The sequence below is a fragment of the Hyla sarda genome, chromosome 8, assembly GCF_029499605.1.
Source record: "Hyla sarda isolate aHylSar1 chromosome 8, aHylSar1.hap1, whole genome shotgun sequence".
Lineage (NCBI taxonomy): Eukaryota > Metazoa > Chordata > Amphibia > Anura > Hylidae > Hyla > Hyla sarda.
The window spans coordinates 221,840,127-221,860,009 of NC_079196.1; the positions used below are offsets into that span (position 1 = coordinate 221,840,127).

Genomic DNA, 19,883 nt, shown 5'->3' on the forward strand with positions numbered 1-19,883 from the left:
CCCTTTAATGACATAGTCATTTTTTTGCATTTGTTTTTTCCTCCTCCCATTTAAAAATCCATAACTCTTTATTTTTTTTAATATTTCCCCTACAGACCCATGTGAGGACTTGTTTTTGATGCCACCAATTGTACTTTATAATGAAATATTTCACTTTACCATAAAATGTATTGCAAAACCAAAATGATTATTTGTGAGCGAAAATTTAAAAGAAAACAGCAATTTGCTAATTTTAGGGGGTTTAGCTTTTACGCAGTGCATTTTATGGTGCAAATTATACATTGGGAAAAGTGGAGAGATTTTTTCCATAACAAACAAACACAGCTCAAGCTTCTCTTACAATTATAGAGGACATTAGGGACAACATTTTAATTGACCAATTGTTGGTTCTTGTCCCAGCAGCTGATCCCATAGCACCTGGGCTGGGTGTTCACTACACAATATATATAGACCACATTTTTATCGTATGGGATAAGTTCAGTTCAACCAAAACAAATTACACTCAGAGGTAAGATGATCCTGATTGGGCAGATATCTGTAGTAAAAGATCGGAAATTACACAAAAGTTTAAAGGCTTACAATTTAATAAATATTATCATAATTTTTTATAGTTTTACATTTTTAAACATTATTTCAAATAATAATAGTAATATAATTTTTCATTGAATTGATTAGTATCCTTATAAAGCATTGACTCTACTTAAGGGTACGTTCACATGGTTGGATTTATTTGCGGGTTTCCCACTGCGTATTTGAAAGGGGGCTGGCTCTTCTCGGCTGTCCTCAGCGGAAATTCTCCAGCGGAAAATCTTCTGTGGACATCCAAGAAGAGCTCGCCCCCTTTCATATACGCAGCGGGTAACCCGCAAAGAAATCCGCCTGTGTGAACATACCCTAATGCTGAGTCACCCGATTTTTCTTTGTATATATTTGGAAAAATTCTAGATTTCCAGACCAAATATTTAACCCCTTAAGGACTCAGCCCATTTTGGCCTTAAGGACTCAGACAATTAAATTTTTACGTTTTCATTTTTTCCTCCTCGCCTTCTAAAAATCATAACTCTTTTATATTTTCATCCACGGACTAGTATGAGGGCTTGTTTTTTGCGCGACCAGTTGTCCTTTGTAATGACATCACTCATTATATCATAAAATGTATGGCGCAACCAAAAAACACTATTTTTGTGGGGAAATTAAAACGAAAAACGCAATTTTGCTAATTTTGGAAGGTTTTGTTTTCACGCCGTACAATTTATGGTAAAAATGACATGTGTTCTTTATTCTGAGGGTCAATACGATTAAAATGATACCCATTATTATATACTTTTATATTATTGTTGCGCTTAAAAAAAATCACAAACTTTTTAACCAAATTAGTACGTTTATAATCCCTTTATTTTGATGACCTATAACTTTTTTATTTTTCCGTATAAGCGGCGGGATGGGGGCTCATTTTTTGCGCCATGATCTGTACTTTTTTTTGATACCACATTTGTATATAAAAAACTTTTAATACATTTTTTATAATTTTTTTTTTAATAAAATGTATTAAAAAAGTAGGAATTTTGGACTTTTTTAATTTTTTTTCGTTCACGCCGTTCACCGTACGGGATCATTAACATTTTATTTTAATAGTTTGGACATTTACGCACGCGGCGATACCAAATATGTCTATAAAAATGTTTTTTACGCTTTTTGGGGGTAAAATAAGAAAAAACGGACGTTTTACTTTTTTATTGGGGGAGGGGATTTTTCACTTTTTTTTTACTTTTACTTTTACATTTTTTACATTTTTTTTTTACACTTGAATAGTCCCCATAGGGGACTATTCATAGCAATACCATGATTGCTAATACTGATCTGTTCTATGTATAGGACATAGAACAGATCAGTGTTTTCGGTCATCTCCTGCTCTGGTCTGCTCGATCACAGACCAGAGCAGGAGACGCCGGGAGCCGCACGGAGGAAGGTGAGGGGACCTCCGTGCGGCGTTATGAATGATCGGATCCCCGCAGCAGCGCTGCGGGCGATCCGATCGTTCATTTTAATCGCGAACTGCCGCAGATGCCGGGATCTGTATTGATCCCGGCACCTGAGGGGTTAATGGCGGACGCCCGCGAGATCGCGGGCGTCGGCCATTGCCGGCGGGTCCCTGGCTGCGATCAGCAGCCGGGATCAGCCGCGCATGACACGGGCATCGCTCCGATGCCCGCGGTTATGCTTAGGACGTAAATGTACGTCCTGGTGCGTTAAGTACCACCTCACCAGGACGTACATTTACGTCCTGCGTCCTTAAGGGGTTAAACAACATAAAATGTATTACACTATAGATCAATAATAATAGCAACAGCCGCAGGGCCCTATGGCTGTGCAAGTGATGAAACAAAATAATAAATGTAAAAATAACGTAGAAAAGTACTGGTAGACCGTGCTATCGTGCATAGAAATAAAATATGGCTGTCACAGATATATATGCCCTTGAGGAGTAATAGGAAATAATGCCCATTCAAATAACATGTATAGTAAATATAGGTCCAGATATCAACCTGTAAATAAAATGGGCAATAGATTCAATGGTAGGGACCCACTCTGAATAGGTGGCCTTGACGTGGCGAGTGGGCTTGTACTTGTACTAAAAATGTATACTAACAACCTGTTAGTTTTTGATATTATGCTGAGAAGCAATCAGATCATTATACAAGATTGTAGATGTGCACCATGTCTGTTTTCTACCTGAATTCACACTCTGTTTTCTATCCCCTCCTTTTTTTTTTTTTTTGAACATGTGCTGCACTCTTCCCCACCCCCTCAGCCCAACCCTATATAGTAGTATTTAGCTACACAAGGGCCATTTCTTTCCTAGCAGCCTCCCAGACTGACTGGGAAAGCATGGTAAGTGAGCTATTGGACCTTGTTCACACTGGTGTGGTGCTGTGCGGCGTCCGTTGCTGCCGTGGTGCCGTGTCTGCGGGGAGGTGCGACCCATAGACTGGTTTGAGTGGCATTGGGGCCGCTCTGCCAGTGGGTCGTTTCCCCCCCGTGGGCACTGGTGTCGCGGCGGTGGTGGTCGCCGCCCAGTGCTACGCCATTTTATGCTAGGGACATTAGGGACCCACTCTAAATAGGTGGCCTTGACGTGGCGAGTGGGCTTGTACTTTTTGATCAAGAATGTATACTAACAACCTGTTCGTTTTTGATATTATGCTGAGAAGCAATCAGATCATTATACAAGATTGTAGATGTGCACCATGTCTGTTTTTCTATCCGAATTCACAGATTCAATGGTATGTATAATGAATAATGTAAGTCCAAATATCAACCTGTGAATGAAGTAAGCAATAGATAGTTGGTGGAAAATAACAGTTCTAGGACTGGTGGAAACTACTACAACAGAAAAAACTCAGACTGTTATTTTCCACCAACTATCTATTGCTTACTTCATTCACAGGTTGATATTGGGACTTACATTATTCATTATACATACCCTTGAATCTGTTGCCCATTTTATTTACAGGTTGATATCTGGACCTATATTTACTATACATATTATTTGAATGTGCATTATTTCCTATTACTCCTCAAGGGCATATATATCTGTGACAGCCATATTTTATTTCTATCCACGATATCACGGTCTACCAGTACTTTTATATGTTATTTTTACATTTATTATTTCGTTTCATCACTTGCACAGCCATATGGCCCTGCGGCTGTTTCTATTATTATTGATCTATAGTGTAATACATTTTATATTGTTTAAGTATTTGGTCTGGAAATCTAGATTTTTTTCCATTTGAACCAATAAGCCATCATACATCCTTTTTTGTGGTTAGTGAGCTGAGCACTGAGTAACCCATTTTTCTATATTTTGCACTTTCTGATTCGCCCTGGATGTGAGAATATCTCAGTTAACCTCGTACACTTTTGCTGGGAGCTTTGCACATCCCTATTTTTTCATATATTTATAATTTGGTTTAGCAAATCAGATATTTGTTTTTTGTAAAGCTCTCAGAAATTTTCTTTTCATTGTTAAAGGGGAACTCCTGTGGAAACTTTTTTTTTTTTTTTTAAATCAACTGGTGCCAGAAAGTTAAACAGATTTGTAAATTACTTCTATTAAAAAAAAATCTTAATCTTTCCAATACATTTTATGGGCTGTATACTACAGAGGAAATGCTTTTCTTTTAGGATTTCTCTGTTGTCACGACCACAGTGCTCTCTGCTGACACCTCTGTCCATTTTAGGAACTGTCCAGAGCAGCATATGTTTGCTATGGGGATTTTCTCCTGTTCTGGACAGTTCCAAAAATGGACAGAGGTGTCAGCAGAGAGCACTGTGGTCGTGACATCAGAGTAATCCAAATAGAAAAGCATTTCTTCCGTAGTATACAGCCCCCAAAAAGTACTGGAAGGATTAAGATTTTTACAAATTAAGTAATTTACAAATCTGTTTAACTTTCTGGCACACGTTGATTTAAAGATAAAAAAAAGTTTTCCACAGAGTACCACTTTAAGCTTCTGCCGGGTTTAAATGTGTTGTGATGGAGGCATCTATAGTTGTAGCACTCCTTGTAATAATCTTTCCATCTGTTAATGTATAACAAACAACTGTGTTTAAACAAACCATTTGCAAAAACTGTTTAAAAGGAAGGTGTAAAGTTTAAAGGGGTACTCCGCCCCTAGACATCTTATCCCCTATCCAAAGGATAGTCAGATCGCTGCGGTGCCGCTGCTGGGGATCCCCGGGATCCCCGCTGCGGCACCGCGCTATCATTACAGCACAGACCTCTGTGCGTAATGACGGGCGATACAGGGGACGGAGCCGCGTGACGTCATGGCTCCGCCCCTCGTGACATAACGGCCCGTCCCCTTAATGCAAGTCTATGGCAGGGGGCGTGACGACCGCCGCACCCCCTCCCATAGACTTGTATTGACAGGGGCGGGCCGTGACGTCACGAGGGGGCGGAGCCGTGACGTAACGATGCTCCGGCCCCTGTATTGCGCGTCATTACGTGCAGAGCGAACTCGCTCTGTGCTGTAATGATAGCGGGGTGCTGCAGCAGCGATCCCGGGGTCCCCAGCAGCGGGACCCGGCGATCTGACATCTTATCCCCTATCCTTTGGATAGAGGATAAGATGTCTAGGGGCGGAGTACCCCTTTAACAGATGCTCAAAATTAACCCATGGTGAAACCTGTGCTATCCCATGTTACAAAACAAATATAATGCCTCTTCTATAATGTGGAATAGTTGTGTCTTTATCTATTGTGTCTGGCCTTAGCGACCACACTCTGCTGAACTGGTCTATTTGAACAATTCTCTGCTTCCAGACACTTACCTGAGATAAAGGATTCTTCCTTGTCCCTGTCTCTGGTATTTGCTATATCCTGTGTATCTCTATATTTTCTTGGTTTGTTCTTTGACTCCACTATTTCTTACTGTATCTGTTCTGCAACGTTCTCTCCATTACCAACTTGACTTGTTTGACTGTGATTATAGGTTTGTATGTACTTTCCTCGTCTGTCTTTTTGCTGTGCTCTTGTTGGCTAACCCTTTTGTGCCCTGACCATCTCTCTGACTTCCGGGCTGTTTTTGTTTGTTACTTTGACTTCACTACGCTCTGTACCTTAGTAGAAGAGGAAATAGCACCGTGGTCCAGGTTACCCTATTAAGGAGGTAGGCACCTGAAAGGCAAGGATAGAAGATGTGAGTCAGTTCTGGGCTGCACTTATCTCTGCCCAACGTGACACAATGCTGGTCAATCTTTTGTCAAGACAGTTGTTTATATATAAAAATAATGTTGAACTGTCCCCAAACAATAAATAGTTGTTGGCTTGTTTCCATAAAGGGGTATTCTGGGCAAAAACATTTTATCCCCTATGCAAAGAATAGGGGATAACATGTCTGATGGCGGGGGGCCTGCTGCTGAGAGCCCCCGCTATCTCCCTGCAGCACCCGTATTCTATGCGGGTGCTGCATCTCCAGTTTCGGAAACCTCCGGGTTTCCGGGACTGGGGACGTGACGTCACGCGTGACGTCACGTCCCCAGTCCCGGAAACCCGGAGGTTTCCGAAACTGGAGATGCAGCACCCGCATAGAATGCGGGTGTTGTAGGGAGATCACGGGGGGGGTCTCAGCAGCGGGCCCCCCGCCATCAGACATCTTATCCCCTATTCTTTGCATAGGGGATAAAATGTTTTTGCCCGGAATACCCCTTTAAAGCTTTTTCTATCAACTTTCATGTTTATTTCAATTTGGAGAGGAAAAAGTGACACCTGGCAACATCTCAGCTATTAGAGGACTAAAGGTTAGATACCTAATATAGCTAATCCTCCTTTTTATTGATTACATATATCGAGTTACTGTCAGGCCCCATGCATTTAAACCTATTAGCTAAAATCCTTCAAAATCACTGTATTTGGCCAATTTGAACCAAATATGTATACTCAGTTTTGGTAATGAATAATTCTATTTGCCCTTATTCTGGATAAACACAATGTGGAAATAAAATGATTGGACTTGTCTTTCTTTAACCTTATTATTTAGCATTATGAATCTTCAGCTAAGTCGAGGTCTGAAGCAAAAACGTATTAGATATTTATATGGTATATACATGTCTGTTTCTTATAGAGAAACCTTATGGAGAATTACACATATCAGTTCTTTTTCTTGACCTTTACTACCGAGGAGGAGAATAAGCCGTTTTTATCTTTTTTCTTCGTACTTATATACCTGACTGGAGTACTTGCTAATTCAGTCACCATTACAGTAGTATATAGTGATCAGCACTTACACACGCCCATGTATATATTCCTGTGCAATTTATCCATTGTTGACATTTCATATACAACTTTTACAGTCCCTAAGTTGGTAGACATGTTCCTAACTGGTGACTATACCTTGTCGTTCACTCAATGCTTCACCCAGATGTACTTCTTCAGCCATGTGGCTACTGTAGAGGACCTCTTGCTCTTCGTCATGGCTTATGATCGATATGTCGCCATCTGTAACCCTTTACATTATCATCGCATGTTGAGTAAGAAGAAATGTGTCCTGTTCTTGGTAGTTGTCTGGGCCACTGGATTTTTCAATTCAATTTTTTTGACATTGACTGCATCTAATATAAAGGTGTGTTATTCCAACACGATTCCACAGTTCTACTGTGAATTCAAAGCTTTTGCCAAAATTTCCTGCCCCAATGCTAGTTTCCAGCTATTTTCCTACATGGAAGCTGTAATGTTCGGCCTCTGCCCTTTTTTGTGCAGTATAATATCTTATATTAAAGTCATTATTGTAATTTTACATATTAAGTCTAGTGAAGGAAGAAGAAAGGCTTTCCACACCTGCTCGTCCCACCTCATAGTCCTCACCATGTTCTATGGCACTTGGACTTCCTCATATCTAACACCACCATTAAAAGATCCTCGGGTCTTTGAAATGACATTTTCTATTCTGTACTTAATCATTACTCCCATGTTAAACCCTCTGATATACAGTGTGAGGAATAAAGACGTAAAGAGGGCTCTACTGAAACTACTGGGGTGCCAGGTCGAATGAGAAGACAGTCAACCCTAAGAGTATATTCTTAGTTTATGAAGAAGTCATTGGACATGTGATGGAACCTTCTGACTAGAAAATGAGTGAGATTCCACACATACCAGTCCACTTCAGAGAATGTTTCAGATTGAGATCCCATTTCAGATATGGAAGAGCCACAATTGTCCTGAAATTTCCCAAACAATGTACAGGAGCAGTAACTCCTATCAAAGACAAGAGTCCCTGCTCCTCTACAGAGCAACATAGATGCTTACCTCTATGCTGTCCAGAGTACAGGTAGGGGGACGGAAAAAATCTGAAGGCATCTTCTTTTTCCTGCCACTGTACAGACACCAAGAGAAGAATAAGGTAGAAATATGTGACCACTTTAAGACTTTCTTGGTCACCAACTGACTAAACTTTTTCAGAAGAAAGTGAATTCAACTAGAGAAAAAAACAGACATGGTAACGCATCCACAACATGCACCTTGATCTAATGCTTCTCAGCAACATTTATTAAACTAACAGGTGATAAGTGTACTTTATGATCATGACGTGCAAGCCCACTAGCCACATCATGGCCACCTGTAAGTAGGGGGTCCCTAACATCCCTAGCATAAAATGGCGCAGCACTGAGCAGCGACCATCACTGCTGCAACACCTGTGCCCACAGGGGGAACGACCCACTGGCAGAGCAGCCCCAATGCCACTCAAACCAGTCCCTGGACCACACCTCCCCAGAGACACGTGCCGGGGCAGCAATGGATGCCACACAGCACCGCACCAATGTGAACAGATGTAAAAAGCTCACTCACCATGTGCTCCCAGCCAGAGACTCAGAGGCTGAAAGAAAAGAATAGGGCCCTAATGCAGCTTCCTGCTAATTTATATAGGCCTGGGCTGAGGGGAAGGGGCAGAGTGCTGACCAAGTGAAAACAAAGAGGGGGATAGAAAACACAATGTGAATTCAACAAGAGAAAAAAAACAGACATGGTCGCACATCTACAACATGCACCTTGATCTAATGCTTCTCAGCAACATTTATTAAACTAACAGGTCGTTAGTGTACTTTATGATCATGAAATGCACGCCCACTAGCCACATCACAGCCACCAGTAAGTAGCGGGTGCCTAACATCCCTAGCATAAAATGGCGCAGCACTGAGCGGCGACCACCACTGCCCCAACACCAGTGCCCACAGGGGGGAACAACCCACTGGTGTCACGATTCGGCTAGCTGGTTGTGGATCCTCTGTGTCAGCGAGGGATTGGCGTGGACCGTGCCGGTGGACCGGTTCTAAGATGCTACTGGTATTGACCAGAGCCCGCCGCAAAGCGGGATGGTCTTGCTGTGGCGGTAGCAACCAGGTCGTATGCAGTAGCAACGGCTCAACCTCGCTGACTGCTGAGAAGGCGTGGGACAGAAGGACTAGGCAGAGACAAGGTCAGACGTAGCAGAAGGTCGGGGCAGGCGGCAAGGTTCGTAGTCAATATGGATAGCAGGAGATCTGGAAACACAGGCTTTGGACAACACTAAACGCTTTCACTGGCACAAGGCAACAAGATCCGGCAAGGGAGTGCAGGGGAAGTGAGGTATTATAGCCAGGGAGCAGGTGGAAGCTAATTAGGCTAATTGGGCCAGGCACCAATCATTGGTGCACTGGCCCTTTAAATCTTAGAGAGCTGGCGCGCGCGCGCCCTAAGGAGCGGAGCCGCACGCGCCAGGACATGACAGCCGGGGGCCGGGACAGGTAAGTGACTTGGGATGCGATTCGCGAGCGGGCGCGTCCCGCTATGCGAATCGCATCCCCGCCGGCAATGTCAGTGCAGTGCTCCCAGTCAGCGGGTCTGACCGGGGCGCTGCAGAGAGAGGAACGCAGCGAGCGCTCCGGGGAGGAGCAGGGACCCGGATCGCTCGGCGTAACAACTGGCAGAGCAGCCCCAATGCCACTCAAACAATTCCACGGGTACTGGAGTTGGGACGGTGCTGCACCATTTTATGCTAGGGATGTTAGGGACCCGCTTCTTAAAGGTGGCCATGACGTGGCTAGTGGGTTTGCACTTCATGATCATAAAGTACACTAACAATCTGTCAGTTTAATAAATGTTGCTGAGAAGCATTAGATCAAGGTGAATGTTGTGGATGTGCGACCATGCCTGTTTTTTTTTCTCAAGTTGAATTCACATTGGGGGAGATTTATCAAAGCCTGTCCAGAGGAAAAGTTGCCAATAGCAACCAATCAGATAGCTTCCTTCATTTTTCAGAGGCCTTGGTAAAAATGGAAGAGGCAATCTGGTTGCTATGGGCAACTGGGCAACTTTTCCTCTGGACAGGTTTTGATAAATCTCCCCCATTTTGTTTTCTATCCCCCTCTTTTTTTGTTTTCACTTGGTCAGCACTCTGCCCCTCCCCTCAGCCCAGGCCTATATAAATTAGCAGGAAGCTGAATTAGGGCCCCATTCTTTTCTGGCAGCCTCCCAGTCTCTGGCTGGGAGCACATGGCGAGTGAGCTTTTTACATCAGTTCACACTGAACAGGTTGTTAGTGTACTTTATGATCATGAAGTGCAAGCCCGCTAGCCACATCACGGCCACCTGTAAGTAGCAGGTCCCTAACATTCCTAGCATGCACTGAATGGAGACCACCACCTCCCCAACACCAGTGCCCACAGGGGGATGGACCCACTGGCAGAGCAGCCCCAATGCCACTCAAACCAGTCCCAGGGCCGTGCCTTCCCACAGACACGGCGTCGAGGCAGCAATGAATGCTGCCCCGACGCCGTGTCTGTGGGAAGGCACGGCCCTGGGACTGGTTTGAGTGGCATTGGGGCTGCTCTGCCAGTGGGTCCATCCCCCTGTGGGCACTAGTATTGGGGAGGTGGTGGTCTCCACTCAGTGCATGCTAGGAATGTTAAGGACCCGCTACTTACAGGTGGCCGTAACGTGGCTAGCGGGCTTGCACTTCATGATCATAAAGTACACTAACAACCTGTTCGTTTAACCCCTCAACGACCACGGACATATATTTACGTCCTGTGGCCAGCTCCCGATCTGTGAAACGCGCTCAGAAGCTGAGCACACTTCGTATCTGTGGGAACCCACGGCTAATACCGGACATCGCTGATCGGGCTGGTGTCCGGTATTAACCCTTTAGACGCTGCGATCAAAGTTGATCAGAGCGTCTAAAACAGGAGAATTCACTGCGGGTTAGCTCAGCGGAGCTGTTTGGGACCGCCACGGTGAAATCGCGGTGTCCCGAACAGCTGAGAGGACAGCGAGAGGTGTCTTACCTTCTTCACAGCTGTCCGATCAGCGTTTGATTGATCTAAGCCTGAAATCCAGGCTCGAGCAATCAAGCGCAGAAAACACTGATCAATGCATTCCTATGGCAATGCATTGAACAGTGCCTGCAATCAGTGTATGCAATGTTACAGCCCCTAGAGGGGGCTATAGCACTGCATAAAAAATGTTTTTTTTTAAAGTTAATGTGATTTAACCCCTTCCCTAATAAAAATCTGAATCACCCCTCCCCCTTTTCTCATAAAAAAAAGTGTGTAAATAAAATTAAAAACAAACATATGTGGTATCGCCGCGTGTGTAAATGTCTGAACCATAAACATATATCATTAATTAAAATGCACAGTCAATGGCGTTTGCGCAAAAAATTCCAAACTCCAAAATAGCGTATTTTTGGTCACTTTTTCTACCATAAAAAAATGAATAAAAAGCGATCAAAAAGTCCCATCAAAACAAAAATGGTACCGATAAAAACTTCAGATCATGGGGCAAAAAAATTAGCCCTCATACTGCCCCGTTCGTGGAAAAATGAAAAAATTATAGTGGTCAGAAGATGACAATTTTAAACATATTAATTTTCATGCATGTAGTTATGATTTTTTACAGAAGTACGACAAAATCAAACCTATATAAGTAGGGTATCATTTTAATCTTATGGACCTAAAGAATAAAGATAAGGTGTCATTTTTACAAAAAAAAAATGTACTGCGTAGAAACGGAAGTCCCCAAAAGTTCCAAAATGGCATTTTTTCTTCAATTTTGTCGCACAATGATTTTTTTTTCCGTTTCGCTACAGATTTTTGGATAAAATGACTGGTGTCATTACAAAGTAGAATTGGAGGCGCAAAAAAAAAAAAAAAAGCATTCATATGAATTTTTAGGTGCCAAATTGAAAGCGTTATGATATTTAAAATGTAAGGAGGAAAAAAAAAGTGCAAAATCTGAAAAAATGCTTGATCCTTAAGGGGTTAATAAATTTTGCTGAGAAGCATTAGATCAAGTGCATGTTGTGGATGTGCAATCATGTCTGTTTTTTTTCTCCAGTTGAATTCACATTGTGTTTTCTATCCGTCTTTTTTTGTTTTCATTTGGTCAGCACTCTGCCCCTCCCTCTCAGCCCAGGCCTATGTAAATTAGCAGGAAGCTGCATTATCGTCCTATTCTTTTCTGGCAGCGTCACTGTCTCTGGCTGGGAGCACATGGCGAGTGAGCTTTTTACATTTGTTCACACTGGTGCGGTGCTGTGTGGCGTCCATTGCTGCCATGACGCCGTGTCTGTGAGGAGGCGTGGCCCTGGGACTTGTTTGAGTGGCATTGGGGCTGCTCTGCCAGTGGGTCCATCCCCCTGTGGGTACTGGTATTGGGAAGGTGGTGGTCGCCACTCAGTGCTGCACCATTTTAGGCTAGGGATGTTAGAGACCCGCTACTTACAGGTGGCCGTGACGTGGCTAGTGGGCTTGAACTTCGTGATCATAAAGTACATTAACGACCTGTTAGTTTAATAAATGTTGCTGAGAAGCATTAGATCAAGGTGCATGTTGTAGATGTGCGACCATGTCTGTTTTTTTTCTCTAGTTGAATTAACATTGTGTTTTTCAGAAGAAACAGGCACAGGGACGCTCACAGGCACCACATTTTTTTTAATCAAAAAGGTCAAAATGTGTTTTGGAAAAGGAGATTTCATCAGGGAACGCCTCAAGTTGAATTCTAAGGCTAGGATTCCATTTGGGTTTTTTTCTGGCAGTTTTTGGAAAACTGCCACTGCAGTTTTTGAGCCAAAGTCAGAAGTGGATCCATAAGGGAGGAGAAGTATAAATCCTTCCTTTATATGTCCTATTCCTTTTGAATACATTTCTGGCTTTGGCTCAAAAACTGCACTAGCAGTTTTCCAAAAGCCTTATGGATTTTTTTTTTCTGAACAGACTTGTATAATCTTCTTGATCTGTGATCTGTGATTTCCCTGACGTAGAGCAGAACAAGCAACAAGTCCCAGGTGCTCCGGGGTCCCTGAAGAGCGTCTCAAATCACTGTGCAGATCCTTGCTATATAAGCTCTTATTTTATCTGACAAATGTGTTGCCTTTATTCTGTGTAAGTCTGAATTTATTCTATGACAGGTAAGAAGAGAGAAGGTGCCGGATCAAGAAACTAAAATAGAGAGAGAAAAAGTGGTGGAAATTCCAAAAATCTGTGTGTCTGAGTTCCTGTATGTTTATATGAGTAGGTGAAATGTATCTACATATCCAGACTATTTTGGAAGTATTTGGATAATCAAAAAATTTCCAGCAAGGCACCAGACTGCCATAGTAAACCATTGGCACCCCATGATCACATCACCAGGGAACCAATGGGGTAAGAGAGCCCTTCCCTCTGTAAACCACTTAGATGCCTTGCAGCATCTAAAAGGTTACTTGGCCAGGACGGAAGTTATCTCTGACCCCAGCCATGCAGCAGGAGCCCAGCTTTCTACCTGGCCCCCAGCAGATGGTGAGTTATTATGATTACATGATGGTAAGTGATTACAGTGGTGTACATACATGGATGCTGACCATCTAAGGACTTTCTTAGTCCCCAAGGGGGAAATTTATCAAAATCGGTCCAGAGTTCCCCATAGCAACTTTTGAAAAAATGAAAGAATCAATCTGATTGGCTGCTATGGGCAACTCAGCAAGTTTTCCTCTGGACAGGTTTTGTCCAGTTTGTTCAGTTTTGTCTTCAGGTTGAGGTTGGGTGACTAATTCGGACATTAAAGTATGTTCCATTTCTTTGCCTTATGCAGCTTTTTTGTTACTTTTATGGTATGTTGTACAGCATTACTGTTATCTGAATAAACTTTTGACGTGTTGTTCAGACATGAAACAAAAAAAACTTATTTGTGGGGTGAAATAAAAAAAAATGCCATTTTGTAACTTTTTAGTGCTTCAGATTCTTTGCAGTGCCCTTTTCAGTAACAATGACACCTTATCTTTATTCTGTAGGTCCATATGTTTAGAAGGATACTCAATTTATGTAGGTTTTTATTTAGTTTACTAAAATAAATTATACAAATATCAGTACATGCACCAAAATTTGTATGTTCTTTTTTCCAAAAATATAATACACAATTCATAAAAACCAACTACATAAATAGACACAATCATAATACCAAGCCCCCAACCCACCCCCAACCTGGAGAGGAGCTTTCTGGATGTTAAAGGATACCTGCCACCATCTCCATTGCTTTATATTATGCTGCTGGTATGTTGCCCTCTTCATTAACTGCCCCCCATTGTCCTCCATACTGCCGGCAGTAAAAAAAATAAAGAGATACATACCTTCTTTCGCTCCCCCCCGTGCCTCAGATAACCCAATCCGGTCTCCCCCGCTATCTTCTTCCTGGTTGCCAGTGTTCAGTGAGTCATACTGCACTCAACCAATCACCGGCCGCAGTGAAGTCCCGACTCGGCAGGCGATAGGCTGAGCGGCAGTGTGATGTTTTCTGCCCCGGCAGCAAAAAGCCTCCAGAATACGGATATTCATGGTGTAGCATAGGATGTTTTTAATATTTTTTAATTTCTGAGGAGGGTGGATGGGTTGTTGCGGTATAGTTGGAGTGCAGCTATTTAGTGCCAGGCAGGCCAGTCAGGGTGTCGCCCGATGCGGAACGCATACCACTCCCAACCCCTTCCCGTCACTCTCTAGCAACGCTACTGGTAATAAAGGGTAGATAAAGAACTTCGGCTATTAACATATGCTCCCCCTGGATTGATCCCCCTTTAATATACTTGACAATTTGGATGTTGTCCCCAACTCGGCAAAGGCCCTCTGTCCCCTGAAAAATATGGTCTTTTGTCCTTTTTATGCTATATGCCGCCATCTTATCTTGCATTTGTTTAATTCGATCATAGGTCAGTGGGCCTAGTCTGATACTATAGGATTCCTCACTAGATTTCACTTGACACCTCAATTTATTTTCTGTTTCCCTAAATGATCTCTTTTTCTTATTTATTTCTTTAAATATAATACCTCTCATAAAGGCCTTCAGGGAATTCCAAACAATAGGAGTATTCATTGAGTCTTTATTAATATTCCCAAAGGAGATTATTTCTCTTTTAAGGTACTCATCCCTGTCAATTACAGTGAACCAATATGAGTTTATACTCAAAGAATTTGATTTCCTAGGGTTCAAGTCATTCACTGTAATTCTCACCTGTCCCATCCCCTGCTTTTAACCCCTCTCATGCTTATGACTGAGTGTTCCGGGTGCCCGAAGCGTTGACTTTTAAAAAATACTGTCAACCTACAAGATCAATATAATAAGGATATCACATGGCGGCACAATGACAGAGCCTAGAAGTGGCAGCAGCATGACAAGACCATAGGGCAGCACTATGATAGAGCCTGGAGGTGGCAGCAGCAGCAGCATGAGGAGACCATATGGTGGCACAATGAGAGAGCCTGGAGGTGGCAGCATCAGTATGAGGAGACCATATGGTGGCACAATGACAGAGCCTGGAGGTGGATGACCAAGTGAACCAATCAATTACAGCTGCTGGGTTGCTGGTCGAGACACGACTGCTAGCTGACACCAGGAGCTCAGACCTCTCGCTGAGACTCCTGCTGCCACACGCCCCTACTCTGCTGCCCCCTTTTCCTGCGCCTGATGAATTTATGCCCCTGCCACTCCTATGTGCATGTCCTGGCACTTCTCTGTCTGAACTACTTATACACCAGCTGAGTGAGTGTAAGTTACACTTATGAGAGGAGGACAATACGCTCCACTGTGCTTAAAACTGTATTTGGCTACAAAAGCAGGTGTGTAGTTTTGGCTGGCCTTTCATGGTGACTAGGCCCTTATGACTTTAACAGGAACAGGAACATAGGTGTACGTACAGTATACACTTATGAGAGGAGGATTATGCGCTCCACTATGCTTAAAACTGTTTTAGACTACAGAAATGAGTGTGTAGCTTTGGCTGACCTTTCACAGTAACTAGGCCCAAATTATTTTAACAGGAAAAATATAAAGGACACCACATAGGTGTACGTACAGTTTACACTTATGAGAGGAGGACTATACGCTCTGCTACAAAGTGTATAAGGCTAAAAAATACAAGTGTATAGCTTTGGCTGGCCTTTCACAGTAACTAGGCCCAAATTAGTTTGACAGGAAAATAAAACGTACACCACCTATGTACGCACAGGTTACACTTATGAGAGGACAACACACTCAGTTGTCGTACACACTAGTGCTGCAGCACAGAGTCGCTGTGTAGTACAGCCCAGTACAGTATTATTATGCACTAATAGCAGGTGACTATGGCTTTTCGTGCTTACCCTAACTGGCCCCTGTTAGCTTTAGAGTTGTAGTACACACTAGTGCTGCAGCACAGAGTCGCTGTGTAATACATCCCAGTACAGTATTATTATGCACTAATAGCAGGTGGCAATGGCTTTTAGTGCTCAGCCTAACTGGCCCCTATAAGCTTTAGAGTTGCTGTATATCACACTGCAGCAGTAAAGAGTTTCTGTGTAGTATACCCAAGTGTTTTTCTGTGCAACACACACACTGCTCTATCTCTGTCTGCAATAAAACGCTCTCTCTGAAATACAATGCTGGAATGGCTGGCCGCAGGATGGCTGTCGATTATATAGGGCTGTGACATCACAGGGCTGGCTGCCTGCTGATAGGCTGCATGCTGCATGTGATTCAGGGTCATCTCGCCTACCCACCTTCCCAGAGTTCCTTGCCCCATGTCCTCACATGTGGATCCGCCATTTTAGATTTCCTGGAGCCTGGATCGCACAAATGGAGTTAAATGAAGCGATTTGTTTCACCGAATCGCGGTGATACTTGGATTCGTTGCGAAGCTAATTTTTCCAAAAATTAGTAATTAATTCGGATTCGTCAGATTCGATTTGCTCGTCACTAGTTAGAACCAGAAAATTCTGATTTTGACTCATCATGCCAAAGTACAGATTTTCACTGATCCAATGTCCATTTCTTGTGTTGTTCCTCAGTAATGGCTTCTTTGCAGCAATTTGACCATAAAGGCCTGATTCTGGCAGTCACCTCTGAACTGTTTATGTTGAAATGTGTCTAGTACTAGATCTTTGTGAAGCATTTCTGTGGCTCTGGTATGAGGTTCTGGTGCGGTTTCTGAGTCTGACCAATCTAATGAACTTCTTCTCTGTAGTAGAAGGGATTCTTGGTCTTCTTTTCCTGGATCGGTCCTCGTGGTTTCATCATAGTGTTTATGGTTTTCATGACTGCACTTGATGACTTTAAAGTTCTTGCAATTTTCCAGCTTGACTGACCTTCAAGTCCTAAAGTAATGACGGACTCTGGTTTCTATTCACTTAGTTGAATGGTTGTAACCATAATGGGGATCAGACCAGTAGCTGAACAGGCCTATATACTGTGTATTTATTATTACGTTGCATCCTGTTTGTCGCACGTGGGTTTTGTAGGTTTTGGTTACCAACTCCTCTGAGTTGTCGGGAAAAAATCCACAACAATTCAACATATTCGGGTTGGAAACCTTTATAAATACGTGGGAAAGCTCAGAAATGTCGGGTTACGCCCCTTTTTCGGGTTTGGGAGAATCCACATCGGGACCGTCGGGAAAAAATGTCAAATCGTGTCGCAGACTGGCGCACGATGTCTGAGACATGTTGCAGACAAAGATGCACCAAAAAAAACGACAAAACAAGTCAGGTTTAGAATAGTAAATGAGGGCCATTATGAAGGCAAGAAATTCCACAACTTAAAGGGGTATTCCGGCCATAGACATTTTATCCCCTATCCAAAGATGTTTGATCGCAGGGGGGCCTGTCGCTGGGATCCCCTGCGATCTCCATGCAGCACCCGAATTCTAGTCCAGGCTGCTGCTCCAATCTCAGAAACCTCTGTGTTTCCGGTATTGGAGATGTGACATCATGCCACGCCCCTCATGCCATCACGCCCCCTCCTACAAACATGAATGGAGGGGGTGTGGCGCAACGTCACGTCTCCAGTCCCGGAAGCACAGAGGTTTCCTAGACTGGAGCAGCAGCCTGACATAGAATGCAGGTGCTGCACAGAGATTGCGGGGGGGTCCCAGTGATCAAAGATGTTTTTTGGTGGGGAACCTCTTAAACTCATGACAAGGCATAGCCGTTAACTGGAAACTATTCCAGGTGACTACCCCATGCAGCTAACTGAGAGGCTACTTTATACAATCTAAACCATAAAACATATTCTGACTTGCTTTCTACTTTTTTTTCGTACTTAATTCCATATTTGTTTCATAGTTTTAATGTCTTCAATATGAATCTACAATATAGAAAATAAAAACAAACAGAATAAGAAAGTATGTCCAAACGTTTGATTGGCACTGTAACTGTGTGTGTGTGTGTGTGTGTATGTGTGTGTGTGTGAATATATCAGCTTTTCTAAATATTTCTAAACCAACCTATCATGCAGGTGAAAGGGGTTATCCAAGAATTAAAAAAAACAGAGCTAATTTCTTTAAAAAGATGCTCCCCATCTGTCTCCAGGTTGGGTGTGGTTCTGCAGCTCTGTTCCATTGAAGTGAATGGAGCCAAGTTGTAATTCCACACACAACCTGGGGACAGACATGGAGCTGTTTAAAAAAAAATTTGCTCTGTTTTTCGATTCCTGGATAACCCCTTTAATTCCTTGGAGGTTCCTTCTATGTTCCTCGGTCACATGTTATGGTCGTACAGTCTGAGATGCTTGATATCTTACAGGGTGGTCACATCATGCTCCTGAAGAACCTCACTTCCAGTGACAACTTCTACATTCTCCCATTTTTCCTCCATGCTGAAGAGAATGCCCTCATTTCCATTGGTTTTGTCTTTATTTATGTCTTCGGCCTGATGTGGAATGGGGCTATCATCGTGGTCTTTTCTATGAATGCCCATTTACACACCCCTATGTACCTATTTCTTGGTAATCTATCATTGGTAGATATGTTCTACACAACGGTCACTGTCCCTAAGCTGCTGGATATCCTACTGTCTGGAAACAACATGGTGTCCTTCCTGCAATGCTTGTCCCAGATGTTCTTTTTTGCCTTTATGATAAGCGCTGAGGTGACTATGTTGACCATCATGGCCTATGATCGCTATGTTGCTATATGTATTCCACTACATTACCACCATATTATGGGTAGGATGAAATGTTTTTGGATCCTGATCTTGGGTTGGGTATCTGCCGCCATGAATTCCATTTTCTTGACCAGTTTTGCTTCAACCATCACTTGGTGTCACCCCAAGAAAATCCAACACTTCTACTGTGATGTGAAAGCTCTGGCCAAGATCTCCTGTCCTGACTTAAGACTCTATGTAGTCATCTACCTGGATACGCTGTTATTTGGGTTCCTTCCATTCACTATTAGTTTGATGTCTTACATTAGGATTCTCAAGGTCATCTTGAGCATTGCTTCCACCGAAGGCCGGAGAAAAGCCTTCTCCACCTGCTCATCTCACCTCATCGTCCTTCTCTTCTTCTATGGTACAGGAGTTTGTGTCTATATAAGACCCCCAACCCAATACAAAGAAGAACCAGAACAGGTCTTCTCTATACTATACACCATAATAACTCCTGCCTTAAACCCTCTGATCTACAGTCTACGGAATAAAGAAGTAAAAGAAGCTTTAATGAAACTTGTAAGATTTATGTCAAAATAAGAAAGAAAATGAATATAATCAATGTAGGTTTTAGCTCTGGGACCCTTCACTAACCCCAAACTGCTTAGGTCCTGCCCTGATGGAGACAGAGATACTCAATAACCACTACAGAGTCTAACACAATGTCACATTCATAAAGAGTTAATCTGGCACTGCTTGCCGTGAGTTCAAGGCACAGTCTATGATGGGAGGTATAGTCGCTCTGTCAGTAATTCGTACTAAGGCTCTTCTTTACTATTGTAAACCCAATATTGTTTTGTCGGTTTGTGCGCCAGATTCTGTCACATTGCGCCAGAAATTCTGTCTGCACCAGAATTTGCATCAGAGTTGAAAAAAAAAAAGAAACAGACTAACTCTTCATTTTACTGAGTAAACCCGAAA

The 19,883-nt window shown here is 42.9% G+C and overlaps 1 protein-coding gene and 1 long non-coding RNA gene across 2 annotated transcripts; one reads left to right on the plus strand and one right to left on the minus strand.

Annotated features, from left to right (window-relative positions):
• Window positions 1–244: 244 nt before the first annotated feature.
• On the minus strand, window positions 245–7,501 carry LOC130284662 (uncharacterized). The gene is made up of 3 exons (XR_008847112.1): window positions 6,898–7,501; window positions 5,337–5,682; window positions 245–535 (listed from the first exon to the last, which is right to left on the minus strand). It is a non-coding gene; the product is annotated as an uncharacterized LOC130284662 (long non-coding RNA).
• An 11,281-nt stretch (window positions 7,502–18,782) lies between these two features.
• LOC130285339 (olfactory receptor 10A7-like) lies at window positions 18,783–19,502 on the plus strand. Its single transcript, XM_056536697.1, has one exon. It carries the CDS (start codon window positions 18,783–18,785, stop codon window positions 19,500–19,502), a length of 720 nt encoding a protein of 239 aa, XP_056392672.1.
• Window positions 19,503–19,883: the final 381 nt, after the last annotated feature.

Excerpts from the sequence above, each read along its gene's own strand:
- LOC130285339 (XM_056536697.1), top strand. The coding sequence starts at position 18,783 with ATGTTCTACACAACGGTCACTGTCCCTAAGCTGCTGGATATCCTACTG.